General features: G+C 39.3%; 1 protein-coding gene across 1 annotated transcript; it reads right to left on the bottom strand.

Annotated features, from left to right (window-relative positions):
- Positions 1–1,523: 1,523 nt before the first annotated feature.
- LOC139198454 (pentatricopeptide repeat-containing protein At5g10690-like) lies at positions 1,524–13,968 on the bottom strand. The gene is made up of 2 exons (XM_070827235.1): positions 13,523–13,968; positions 1,524–1,831 (listed from the first exon to the last, which is right to left on the bottom strand). Exons 1-2 carry the CDS (start codon positions 13,850–13,852, stop codon positions 1,748–1,750), a joined length of 414 nt encoding a protein of 137 aa, XP_070683336.1. The 5' UTR covers positions 13,853–13,968; the 3' UTR covers positions 1,524–1,747.
- Between the last annotated feature and the right edge of the window lie 362 nt (positions 13,969–14,330).

The raw sequence follows: 14,330 nt of genomic DNA, 5'->3' as shown, positions 1-14,330 counted from the left end.
CATGGTTAGCAGCTTCATTTCGCCAAGTAACATTACATGACTGGTGCTCAGTCACGCCTGTGTGTGTTCTTCGAGCTCATTCCGGAAGGAACTGCACAATAACAAATCAATCCAAAGTTATTTCAAATATTACAGCCATACATATATATTGTCACGCAGACCGTATTTACGTTGTGTACCTTCTGTCTGGCCGCCGTGGACTATTATTCTTCCCACCCATGCGTCTCCAATTTTGACTTTGCTTCTCTTTTGTACTTGTCTTCGACGCCCCTTTTCTTTTAACTTGAATGGGATCTTTAAGCACCTCGGATTGGGAACTTTTCGCCCCCTCTGCAATCTGTTTTCTTTTACGACCGCGATTACCACCACTCAAGTAGTTCAGCTTCGTATCCAACACTTCCAAAGTCCGAGACATAAGTGCGGTACCTTCCTCTGACATCACCACTTTGTCAATCAAGTCTGAAGCTTTTTTAAAAAACTAAGCTCTTTTGGACACGGTAGAATTGTTGACGTGTTTGCCTACTACTTTCCCTTTCATGTCCAAAACAATGATGCATTTGGCGGTTTGAAGCCACCTTTTTAGTATGTAGCATTCTTGCAGTAGCTCTATTTGTTTCATTCTCAAATACACCAATATGTGTCGACAAGGAAGTCCCCAAAACTCCATCTATTTGCAGCTGCATTTAGCGTAACCCAATGTCGTATCAACCACCAAGCTCTTCATCTTTGTCACCCTCGCAATCTTTTCAAGTACTTCGTACACTGGCTCATTCTCGTGCTCGGACTACTCCTTTAAGAAACAAGTCAAACTCTTCAACTCTTCTACTTGAAACGTTTCGAACATAAGCCGTGTGTACAATTTAGCCATTTGCTTTTCCATTAGTGTGCGAAGCTGCAATGGAAGGGTGTGGTTTTCATCATTATGGTCACCAATGACCTTTTTTTTATGTTGTCGTCCAAGGGCTCGATTGAACCGAATGATGAATTCAATCAAAGAATGCTTCATGTGCACATATTGCTTGAAAAAGGAATGACTACTCTCAGCACGCTGACTGCTCGACATTTCAGCAGAAAAAACATGTTTACAAAATGTCATATCTTATTGTGCACGCAAGTCATAAATTTCCTAAAGCCACGTTTTATCAACTAGTCACTACTAGAAAAGTACCCAGTAGTGTCATTCTAAAAAAACAACAAGAAAAGCCTATTGCTGTTGGATATTAGCAAAAAATCTGACAAAAATTCATATAGTGGCATATAAAAGAACCAACAGCATTGCTTGTGTCACAAAGAGGCTTTTGCTATTGGATAGAACTCTTAATCCGCGAAGAAAATAGTGTCAGATACAAGTGACATTAATGCTCCCATCGGTTATAGGCGACATTAGTTGTTGAGAAATCCTGTCGGATATAAAGACAATGTTGTCACATATAATCGACAAAATAAAAAAAAAACCAAATTTATGTTTTGGATAAAAATAAAAAAATAAACAAAAATGCTCCTTTATCCGATACCCACGCTCATTTGGAAAAAAAAATTAAAATCCATATTTGACATAAATGCTTCCATTGGTAATGTTCTCCAGCAATATATGTCATTATACAAAGTGTTCATACAACAAAATAAAGAAAACATGATGATGATTTTTCCTTCTCCAACAATAAATGCTTCCATTGGTAATGTTCTCCAACAATCATAATGATGACTTGTCCTATCTTCTTTTCCTTTTCTTATTTTCTTCCCCTTCTTATGTTGATGCTCCCTTTCTCCTTTCCCCCTTCTCCCCTTCTCTTTTCCTCTTCTTCTTTTGGTGCTCTTCATTGCAGAACAACTATCCATCACATGAGAAAGCATGAATTAACACAATTTCAACAACAATTGATGCCAAAAACATCACTAAATATTAACAAATTAGATAAAATAAATGTGGTATAAACAAAACAATGCATGAGAAATTTGATAATTGGCAAATTAGTCATAAAAATAGATTGAATTGAGCAAAAACTACAAAACCATAATAAAATTAAGGAACTAAAATTTTTTAGTTAACTTGAAAAAGTTGAAACAAAATCGCTCACTAATTACCTCATATAAGCAAAATCCTTTACACACAATAGAAAACGGGAGTAGGAAAGCGAGACATTCTTGGTGTTTGGCGTAAATCCTGTGTTGTCGTACTAGATAGAGAAGATAGGAAGATGAGATCGGCGACTATCATAGAGTGAGTGATGGAGGAACTGGATGAAGTGGATAAATAAAATCATGGTAAGAAGATAAAATAAAAAGAAGAAAATGGAGATAAGAAGAAAGAGATGCCAGAAAGAAGAAGGGGAAATGAAAGAGAATGGGAGAAAAGAAGAAAGGGAAAATGAGAGAGGAGAATGGGAGAAGAGAATGAGAAGGAGAATGAAAGAAGGAGAAGAGGAAATGAATGAAGCGGGAAGGAGAAGAAATTGGGGAAAGGAGAGGGCAGCGTCGCAAGGAAGAGGGAGATGGGTTTTATTATGTAGAATTAGTAGTATTGTTGGTTAAAACCGACATAAATGTCAAAATTTGTCACACATACCTTCCTATTGTTGTCGGATAAAATCGATAGCACACTTTCAACGTAAAGAATGGTGGGAAATATCCCACCCAAAAATTTCCAGGATTTAAAAGAATAAAATAATAATTGTGTCGGATATAATCGCCAGCGTTGGTGTAAAAAATTTGAAAATATTTGTGTCGGATATAACTGCCATAGTTAGTATTAAAAATTTGAAAATAATATAATATAATCTGACACATTACTTACTCATGTCGGATATAGCTGCCATAATTGGTTAAAAGTATTTAAAAAATCAATCTTGTGGAGTTAAGGGCCCGCTTCATTATTCTTGTCAGAAAGTAGTGCACTAATGTCGGATAGTACTTTATTATCCGACACTTTTTAAAGATGTTGTTGGAAATATTTTATCTGGCAATAATAGTATAAAACCCCCACCACTCTCTGATACATTAAGCCAATTTTGTAGTATTGAACTCACGCTCTTCAACCAACACCTTCCACCTTGCCTCAAATTCTTCTTTACTTTCGATATTCCATATGAAATCATTCAAATCCTTGAAAGCTCCCCCAACCCAACCCTTGCCATTGAACTTGTTACTAATAAGCCATATGCAGTACTGATGAAATGTGGTTCGTAGTTTGCTGCCAATAGCCTTTGATATGGCTGTATCTTGATTCGTAATTATGGCTTTCAGCGGCTCACCCGGCATAGCCTTAAGCATTTCTTCAAACAACCACTCAAAGCTCTCAATTTTTTCATTTTTCAAGAATGCACAGCTGAATATCGTGGTTTGACCGTGGTTATTAACTCCTAACCATGGTTCTAAAAGACGCTAAGTGCTAGTTGGGCGGCCGATTGGGGTCTAGGCAGATTTATAATTTTTTGGAATTTAATTAAATTTATTATAATAAAAACTTGCTATATTTAATAAGATGGATTGTTATATTAACCCAAATTCAAAAATTAATAAGATGGTAAGCATATATAACAGCCCAACCCACCCCTTCTTTTCCTCTCCTCCTCTCTCCCTTCTACAACATCGTTTCCATCTATTAATTTAAAAAGCCAAATCATGCAACTTATATGCTTTACCTTTCTATCTCCTTGATTATGAGTGCCTCGTTTCCATCAACTAATTATAACCACATGGGCTGTTTTATACTATCATACCTCTCCCTCTATTTCTTTTTTGTATTATAAGTAGCCTCGTTTTCATCGCCCTCTCTCTCTTCGACAAAGATGCCGCTTGTTCTTCTCCTTTCTCTCTTAGAACCAGGTTATTCTCCCCATTAGACCTCTCCCACCGCCTCCACAAGCAACTCCAAACCTCCAACTTCCATTCCAAAAGCCCGAAAGAATTCCAAAAATCCCAACGAACAAACAACATCATCCGAAGAAAACTGAGGTAGATTCTTAGAACAATCAAGTAGGGTTTGTATGCATCGCTGAGATTTCCGATTTACTCTTTCTCTCTTCTCATCAGATCTCAGCGAAACGGAGAACCGACGAGGCTCCGAGAGGCCACCTAGACCGCTGCCTACCACCGCCTAGACCGCCTAAATAGCGCCTAGGCGGCCAATTAACTCCTATCCAATTTGATGAACGTTTTAACATAAATCTCGGCGGCACTCCATCGCCCAGTGCCTAGGCGGCCACCTAGGCCTATTTTTAGAACATTACTCCTAACAAAGGAGCAAACATTATCCTGTAGACATTGGTGTTGAAAGTGGTGTCAAACACAATCACATCACCAAAAAGGTCGTAACCACGTCATGACTTAGCATTTTGATAGGAGCATATTTATGCGACTTAGTTAGCTTGTTTTCTTGCATTTTCATAGTTAGTTTGTGTTTATTATAGTGTTTTAAGCTATTTTCGTGTGTTTATAGGTCCAAATGATAAAGTTGGCAAGAAAGTGCACTTTGGAGCATTTTGAAGCAGTTTTGGGCATCAAATGGATAGCTTATGAGTGGAGCAAGATGGATGGAAGAATTTGAAGTTCAAAGATGTCAAGGAATGTGCTAAGGAATTGAAGAAATAAATCCAAGACAAAGAAGATAAGGAATCAACTCAAAAGAATGAGACATTATCCAAAACCTTATACAACCTTATCTTATCCAAACAAACATTATCTTATCTTATCTTATCCTAATCCTATCCTATCTTAATTCCAGCTGCAAGGGGGTAATATTTTCAGACTTGGACACATAAAAATATGATTCTAGAAGCCTTATCTCATCTCCTACAAAAGTGGCGCCTCATTCATTCTAGAACCCCTATTTAGGTGCCACATCCTTTAAGCTCTTCTAGAAGCTCTAGAACCTGCAATCCTAATCCTTTTCCCTCTTGAATTAGGCCAAATTTATCCATTTCCTTGCTGGAATTTGTGCCGCACCTTTCTAACCTAATTCCCCTTGGTTTCTGATTGTTTTAACTAGGGGTGGGCAAACGGGTATAGGAACCGCGGGTCGGGCCGGGTAATGCGGGTACGGGCCGGGTACGGGCAGGTTCCTAATTTTTAAAAAGAAAAACGGGGCGGGCCGGGCCGAGTCTTTGAAGTTTTAGGTTCGGGCCGGTTCCATAAGTGTAGAAAAACGGGTACCCGACCGGCCCGTTTGTAACATTTTTTTTCCATTCCTCTCCTATTTTCTGGCACCTTCTCGAAGACTCTCCGCTCCTCCTCAGTCCTCCCTTTCGGATCTGTGATTCTCAGTCTCCTCCCTTTCGATCTCTCTCTCTATCCCCGAACCTCCTTCTTCGTCTTCTTCTTCTTAATCCCAGGGACCAGACTTACAGAACCCAGCCACCTCTCCTCTCGATTTAACTACCCATCTTCTCGATTTGTCACCTCTCATTCACCGTCTCGAGTGCATCGTCCCCTCCCCTCATCGAGGAGGACGGGATTCAGATCCTGCATGTTTACTCCAAGGAGATCAGCAATCTACTCGCTACTGCTTCCTCCATCCCCATAAACTACTCTGTCTCCATCATCTCTCTCTATAGAGCTCTGATCCTCTACGGCCATGGCTACAGTCCTCGACTTCGTCGTCGTTCCCCGATCCTCCCCTCTCCCTTCTTCAACCGCGCTCTCTCGGATCGCAGCTCTCTCGTCGCTCTATTCCTTGTCCGCCGGCGCTCTGTTGCCACGCTACAGAGGCCTCAAGGTTGGATGAGTTCTCCGAACTTGTTCCGTCGGATCGTTGAGTTACGGTCCCGCTTCCGGACAAGCGAGCCGCCGTGGTGAACTCGTCGTCTGCGAGGCTCAGGACACCGCCGTCGAAGGTCAGTCTCCTAATCTCTCCCTTCCAGTCATGATTTCAATTATTTTTTTTATTTCAAAGTTTTTATTTATTTAAGTGTTCATACTTTGTGTTTGGTTGTCTGGAAAATTGACTGTAAAATTCTCCTTTAGTTTCTTAGCAATCAACAGAAGATTTGATTTTTGTGTAAAGATTGTTGTAATCTGTGTTCAATCTGTGCAATCTGTGCAGCTGCTGTGTTCAATTAGGCATACTTCCATTATCTCTCTCTTGACAATTAGGCATATTAACATTTTGATTGAATTATTATATTTCTCTTGACAATCTTCCAGATTGAATAATTATAATGTGAACATATTGGGCGTTGGATGTCATTTTGATGTTATTCATTTTCTTACAGATTCAATGAGGAATGATGTTGGATGTTTGATGTCACTGCAGATGTTAATGTGGATGTTATTCATTTTCTTACAGATTCATTTTCTTTGCCCTTTCCGTTTCCTCTAAGTTGTGAGAAAACCACATGGGTTGGTTTTTCGGGTGTTCGAAATTAAAGTCTTTTCGGGAGAGAAATATAATTCATAGTGAAGTGCAGGTAAAGTAAACTGTTAGTGAGATACCCATATGGTGAATTTGTGCAAAATATGCACAAATGCAGTGTCACTGTGATTGTGCAGTTGCAAATTGCAATCTGAGCAGTTTGCAATCTGTGCTGTTAAAAAAAAAAAAAAAAAGGGTACCCGTGGACCCGGCCCGAATCGGCCCGTTTCAACCGGGCCGGGTAATGTCCGGTTCCTATACAAGAAAATCCAATCCCCGCCCCGTCCCGGCCCGTTTCGGGTAATGTCAGGTTCCTACAAACTTAGGTTCGGCCCGGCTCGGCCCGGCCCGTGCCCAGCCCTAGTTTTAACCCATTCCACTTGGGTTTTGGTTACACTATCCTTCTCCAAACCTACCTACACTGTGCCTAGCCCTATAAATACATCATTATACACCTATTTCAAATTCACCTCCCTCTACCATATTCTTCTACACCACACACCCATACATTCAGATACAATCAGAGAGAAAGAGCCATTGCCGTGCATTGTCATTCAACATAGGATTGCTAGAGCTTTCTTAGGTGTTTTCTATCTTTTATTTTCAATGTCTAATTTAAAGTTATCTTCAATTTTTAAGGACATGAGGAACTAATTTCTTTATAGTTAGAGGTGAATTCGAAGCCATGATTATATGCTTTATATGAATTGATTACATCCAATTACTGTTTCTTGAGTCTTGAATGTGATTTGCTTATCTGAGTTATTAAAACTTGTTTGTGTGTGTTAATTGAGGGTTGACACTTAATTTGCATGCATAAACTTGATGTTAAAGTATAAGGGAGTTTCACCTAATCGTTATGAAAGTAGTGGAGATTGCTAGTCATGATCGTGTTAAGTGAATCCTTGGCAGGAGTATCATGCTTTTCATAGTTACGAATGCCTCGTCAATGCTTATGATTTTCAAAGAACTTAATAACCTTTGATATGTTTTCTATCATGCTTTTCAAAGTTAGGGGACTTGAGAAAGATAATTTGGTTGTAATGTGTATCCCGTCCAATTCAATGAAATAAGGAAAATCTGATAGTTAATTTGTGCTATCACGGTTGACTTGGGGTGTTGTCAATGTCATTCATGGTTTAAAGGAATAATAACTAGAAATTGGTTTGTTTGCATATGTCATGTGTGGAGAAGGACCCTCTAACTAGCCTTTCACCCTTTTCAATTCATCAAATTTGTTTTATTAAAGTGTTTTATGCAAAGTTTCTGTTTTAAGTTTTAAATTCGTCAAAAACAATCCCTCATTCATTAAGTCTTGTTAGTTGAGTCATAATCAGTTTTCTTTGAGTCTTTTGAGTCAAGTTAAGTATTATTTTCATCCAAATCACTTGTTAGGTCTAGAATTGAGTCTTTTTTTTATTTTTTGTTGTTGTTTTTAGTGTTTTAAGTCAGTTTTGAGTTTATAGAGTCTAGTTTAGTATTTTTTAGTCTTATTTGAGTTGATTAGCAGCCCTAGTTAATCCCCGGTCTAGAACGATCCCTACTTGCTTAATACTACAATTGTCATCAATAGGGTTAAATTTGTGTGTCAAGTTAATTTTCACATCACATTTGCCCAAAAGAAATTTTCAGGTGTTTCGCCTTCGTCAATCTCCATCTTGAAATAGAATGAATCTTTTTTTCTTTCACATCCTCAAAATGCTCTTTCAACATTTCAGCATCATGCCCAATTTGATAGGCTATAAATTGTTGTTCTGCATTATACATATCATTGGGGGTGCAACCAATATTTCCAATTCCTCCACTTTGCACCTCCAACAAAGCCATTTGTTTACTTGTGGAAATATTGGCCTTCGTGCATTGTTCAATCATCGCCTTCTTTGTTCTCGAAACTTGATGGTGTGATCTAAATAAGTGTGACACATTTGACATAGGGTGGTTATGTCCTTCCATGAAAACTGTTGATGCACAATATCAGTGAGGACTTTGGTACAACAGAAAGTGTCAAGTTTGTGACCTTCACTTAGTTGTAGTTTCAAGCTTGGTCAAGCGCGATACAAACCATGCAGTAGGAGTCCCCCAAGTCGCCGAGCTAGGAGATCCGCCGAAAGAGGTGACAGACAAGGTAAGTAATCAGAGTTCCAAGAATCAATCCCAAATCAGAAGTTTGATTTCGAGTTTCGGCTAATTGTTCTCATTCTCCCTATCTTGTAGGTAGCAAGAAGGATAAAGAAAAGAAAAAGGAAAATAGATGATATGAGATACTTTTGCTTTTGAAGAAGTAACTTTCCACATGCTTATTCTTGAACTGGGCTGGAGGGTATTCTGGTTTCCTCCAAAGTATAAGGTTGACTCAAGAATTTGAGGGTCAAAACAAGTCCATCAAATCTAGAGTATGTTCGACCCTGATGATATATGATACTTTTGCTATTGACAAAGTAGTGGATGTGGCATGGCAAGGCTGTGCTATTTAGCGACGGTGTCAGCGAAAGGTTGTTGAAGCTTCTCGAGCTATTCAGATAGGGCAAAGATGTCGAGCTTGGATTTGACTTAGACTCATCTGTCTGGATTATGCGGTTCTGCAGAGAGGGCGTCATGCTATAGTGATCTGTTCCAGCTCATCGTTGAACCTTCTGCTTCAATAGTTTGCATCGCAGAAGTAGTGTGCAACCTTTGCCTTTGAATGGTCATTCAGAGTACTACTTCTCAGCGACTCATCCATGCTTGGCAATTTCAGTGTTAAGAGCCAATATTGTATTAACTGTTATGAGGTATTTTCCGAAACAATTTGCGACCTTGACAATAGTTGAAGATGAGTACTCGAGAGCAAAGCTAGGTGAGCAACCGGGCAAAGATTTCGGGCAATCAGTTTCAGATCGGAAGTTTGATTTTAGATTTCGACTGATTGCTTTCTTTCTCATTGTCTTGCAGGTAAGAGCAATGGAAAAGAAAAAGACAGGGAAAAAGAATGATATGGGATACTCATGTTTTTAACCTTGATGATATGAGATACTCTTGCTCTAGTGTAGCTTGTTTGCAGAGGTATTATCATGGAGGAAAAGAATCTGAGTATTTTGAGAGGTTTCGTTGGGAGTGCCCTATTAGATATGATGAATGGTTGAGCATTTTTGCAGGTATGCTTGTTCATGGAGGATGAAGGTAGACATATATAGGAGTTTTCCCAACAACAAGTAGTAATGTTATTCATTTACCCTTCTTAGTCATAGCAATGTAGTGGGAGCTGCAAGCTTCACGTGTTTTAACTTTGTCAGAGCACTTTGAAAAAATGGTATGTGGTATCTGGAAAACTGATGTTGCGTGTGAAGATTGCAGACAAGCTTTATCTAAGGAAATCTGGCTCTGGAAGTTCGGAGAGCGGTGCCTCCTTGGTTTTCGAACAAGCAATCCTGTTAAGGATCTGGCTCTCAAGATTCAGAGAACGATACCTCTTCGATTTTTGAGAAAGCAATCCTGTTGGGAGTCTGGCTTTCGAGATTCGAAAAGCGATGCCTCTTCGATTTTTGAGAAAGCAATCATGTTGAGAGTCTGGCTTTCGAGATTCGAAGAGCGGTGCATCTTTGATTTTTGAGAAAGCAATCTTGTTGGGAGTCTGACTCTCGAGATTCAAAAAGTAATGCCTCTTCGATTTTTGAGAAAGCAATCATGTTAGGAGTTTGGCTTTCGAGATTCAAATAGCGGTGCCTCTTCGATTTTTGAGAAAGCAATCATATTGGGAGTCTGGCTTTCGAGGTTCAGAGAGAGATGCCTCTTCGATTTTTGAGCAAACAATCCTATTGGGAGTGTTTTATAGAATGTGAGTAAAGGTTAGGCATTTTTGCTAGTTTGCCTTGCCACAGAGCACGGAGGTTAACACACATAGGAACTTTCTAGTTATCAAGCAGTGGTGTTGTTCCTTTACCTTTATGGGTAATGGTAGGGTAGCTGGACCTTCAAAATTTACGTGTCTAAATTTTGTCAAAGATCTTTGGCAAAGTTATCTGTGGTGCCCAAGAAGCTGATGTTGCGTGTGGGGATTATTGACATATTTTATTTAGGAAAATCTACTTCTCGAAATCCAAAGAGTGATGCCTCTTCGATTTTTGAACAAGCGGCCTTGCTGCCCTATCTTTTATAGGGGCACCAATTTTGTGCAAGAAGTACGTTCAGAGAGTTATTGCTTGTAGGAATTTTCCCTTTATTTTTGTACGTCAGAGATTTATTGGACCTCATTTCTCCTTCATCATTTCGGAAAATGTCTGGCCCATCCGATCGTCGTTTTGACTTGAACTTTGGTGAAAAGGCAGCCATGCCTCCTCAAGACAACATATGGCGCCCATCCTTCTTATCCCCTACTGGTCCTCTTATTGTTAGGGACTATGTGATGAAGAATGATATGACCGTTGCGGTGGTGGCTAGGAACCTTCTCACTCCCAAAGATAACAGACTACTTTCCAAACGATCTGATGAGTTGGTTGTTAAGGATTCTCTAGTTCTCAGTGTTCAGTGTGCAGGTTCTGTGTTTAATATGGCCTAACGCCTATTTGCTCGAACCCGCCAAGTTGAATCATTGGCAACTGAAGTGATAAGTCTCAAACAGGAGATCAGATAGCTCAAGCATGAGAATAAATAGTTGCACAGGCTCGCACATGACTATGCTACAAACATGAAGAGGAATCTTGACCAGCTGCAGGAATCTGATGGCCAGATTTTACTTGATCATCAAAGGTTTGTGGGTTTGTTCCAAAGGCATTTATTGCCTTCGTCTTCTGGGGCTGTACCGCGTAATGAAGCTCCAAATGATCAACCTTTGGTGCCTCCTCCTTCTAGGGTTCTGCCCAGTATTGAGGCTCCGAATAATCACCCTCCGGTGCTTCCTCTTTCTGAAGCTCTGCCGACTGTTGAAACTTCTCCTGAGCAACCTTTGTGAAGGCTTCCTCTTGTTTGTTTATTTTGATTCATGTATATGTACATATTTGTAACTTATCAGAGATATCAATAAATAAGTTTTGCTTCATTTCAATGTATTGTGTTAAATATACCAAGGTTTTCTTCACAAAGTTCTTTGATTTTTTTTTTCTTTTGTTGAAGCTTGTATGTTGAAGTTTTGTGAGTAAAGCATGTAGGTTGAGGTAATGCTGCCTTAATTTCCCGAGTGAGGAAAACTTCTTGGTTGGAGACTTGAAAAATCTAAGTCACTGAGTGGTCGTGAGACTCCCGAGTCAAGTCTCTGGTCGAGAGAGTTGACAAATGAGGTGTCTTGCTAGTAGCCAAGTTTCCAAATTAACAAAACTTCACCGTTTTCCTTTCTAAGTGGTAGCCCAAAACTCCTCCTTCATATATATTTGTTATGAAAGTTGTTTGGCCCAAAGAAGAGGAGGCCTACGCCTTTATTTTTTTTAATATTCGATTTTTTTTTTTTGAATTTTTGAATTTTTAAATTTCTGAATATATATATATATATAGGTGAAGCTTTAGTGTTAAAGATTTGTAGGTGAAGCTTTAGTGTTAAAGATTTGTAGGTGAAGCTTTAAGGTTGAAGTTTTGTTGGGTACCATGAATTGATTTTGCTTCACACTATCTTGATCAAGAGTGTGTGAAGCTTTTGGCATTTGTAGTTGAAGCTTTGTAGGTGAAGCTTCGTAGGTGAAGCTTTGGAGTTGAAGCTTTTGTAGGTGAAGCTTTGGAGTTGAAGCTTGGAGGTGAAACTTTTGTGTTGAAACTTTGTAAGTGAAGCTTTGGAGTTGAAGCTTTTGTAGGTGAAACTTTTGTGTTGAAGCTTTGTAGGTGAAGCTTTGGAGTTGAAGCTTTTGTGTTGAAGCTTTATAGGTGAAGCTTTGGATTGAAGCTTTTGTAGGTGAAGCTTTGGAGTTGAAGCTTTTGTAGGTGAAGCTTTTGTGTTGAAGCTTTTGTAGGTGAAGCTTTGGAGTTGAAGCTTTTGTAGGTGAAGCTTTGGAGTTGAAGCTTTGTAGGTGAAGCTTTTGTGTTGAAGCTTTGTAGGTGAAACTTTGGAGTTGAAGCTTTTGTAGGTGAAGCTTTTGAGTTGAAGCTTTGTAGGTGAAGCTTTTGTGTTGAAGCTTTATACGTGAAACTTTGGAGTTGAAACTTTTGTAGGTGAAGCTTTGGTGTTGAAACTTTGTAGGTGAAGCTTTTGTGTTGAAGCTTTGTAGATGAAGCTTTGGAGTTGAAGCTTTTGTAGATGAAGCTTTGGAGTTGAAGCTTTGTAGGTGAAGCTTTTGTGTTCAAGCTTTGGAGTTGAAGCTTTGTAGGTGAAGCTTTGTAGGTTAAGTTTTTTTGTTGAAGCTTTGTAGGTGAAGCTTTGGAGTTGAAGCTTTGTAGGTGAATCTTTTGTGTTAAAGCTTTGTAGGTGAAGCTTTGGAGTTGAAGATTTGTAGGTGAATCTTTTGTGTTGAAGCTTTGTAGGTGAAGCTTTGGAGTTGAAGTTTTTGTAGTTGAAGTTGAAGCTTTTATTGGCACCATAAATTGGTTTTGCTTCACGCCGTCTTGATCAAGAGTGTATGAAGCTTTTGAGAATTATAGTTGCCTTTCATTGATGAAGCTTTTGTTAACACCATAAATTGGTTTTGCTTCACACTGTCTTGATCAAGAGTGTGTGAAGCTTTTAAGAATTGTGGTTGAACTCCTTTGATGAAGCTTTTGTTGGCACCATAAATTGGTTTTGCTTCACACTATCTTGATCAAGAGTGTGTGAGGCTTTTGAGAATTGTAGTTGCCCTCCATTGACGAAGTTTTTGTTGGCACCATAAATTGGTTTTGCTTCACACTGTCTTGATCAATAGTGTGTGAAGCTTTCGAGAATTGTGGTTGAACTCCTTTGATGAAGCTTTTGTTGACATCATAAATTGGTTTTGCTTCACACTGTTTTTATTAAGAGTGTGTGAAACTTTTGAGAATTGTAGTTGTCCTCCATTGATGAAGCTCTTGTTGGCATCATAAATTAGTTTTGCTTCACACTGTCTTGATCAAGAGTGTGTGAAGCTTTTGAGAATTGTAGTTGAACTCCTTTGATGAAGCTCTTGTTGGCACCATAAATTGGTTTTGTTTCACACTGTCTTGATCAAGAGTGTGTGAAGCTTTTGAGAATTATAGTTGTCCTCCAAACTCTCTCATACCTATATCTCTAAAACAAAATTTGAAAAGAACCCAAAAGAGTACCTTTAAGATGGTTCCATATGTGATAGTATCAACGCCACAGCTTCCTGGCTCAGCCATTTCGTCGAACAACATGAGTGCAGAGTCAATATCGCCGCAATGTACACAAGCCTCCACGACCGCATTCATCACAACCGTGTTCAGCTTCCCGAATCGTTCTTTAGCGACCTCTATCTCCTCCATTATCTGGTGAAGCTGTCTCCGGCGGGTGAGCTGGACAACGCGGGAGGTGAGTCGCCGGAGATTGGGTTTGCGGGGAGGGGAGGTGCTGATTCGACGACGTCGTAATGGGTAGGAAGAACAGACGGCGAAGGAGGCCGAGAAGGTTTGCATTGTTTTTGGTGGTGGTGGGGAGGCTCAGAGCCAGCCATCGGCCATGGATGCCTCTCTCTTCTATCTCTACAGATAATGTCAGTCGGACTCAGAGACGGAAAGTGTTGGGGAGGTGTTAGATTATTGGCGGGTAAATTAATTGTGGACTGTTTTGGGCTTTTACAGGTCCAAGGCCCACCATGGCCCAAAATATATATTGGAGAGAATTGATGTTTGTTTTTCTTTTATCGATTAAATATTAAACGCAACACTTCGTTTCCATTTTAATATTGAACATATTTTTACACTTAGGTTGTAAACTTGTAATACAGGTGAAGAATCGAATCAATATTATAAAAGGAATGTAGCCCAACTTGTATCAAAAGAAAAAAAAAATCAATTTTCTACAAAGGCATTAAAACGATAAATCTAGCTAATAAGTTGTGATCTAATCTAAATTTTTTTGTGACTGACTGGTATTACAGTTTAGTGGTATCAT

Source organism: Malus domestica, chromosome 08 (assembly GCF_042453785.1).
Source record: "Malus domestica chromosome 08, GDT2T_hap1".
In the NCBI taxonomy this organism is placed as follows: domain Eukaryota; kingdom Viridiplantae; phylum Streptophyta; class Magnoliopsida; order Rosales; family Rosaceae; genus Malus; species Malus domestica.
Note: the sequence above shows the minus strand (reverse complement) of the source record. Positions and strands in the feature narration are given on the sequence as shown.

Bases quoted from the DNA above. Each gene is read 5' to 3' on its own strand.
- LOC139198454 (XM_070827235.1), bottom strand. From the start codon at position 13,852: ATGCAAACCTTCTCGGCCTCCTTCGCCGTCTGTTCTTCCTACCCATTA. The intron at 1,832-13,522 runs GTACTCTTTTGG...TGTGATGGATAG, and splicing joins CATATGGAACCATCTTAAAG to TTGTTCTGCAATGAAGAGCA.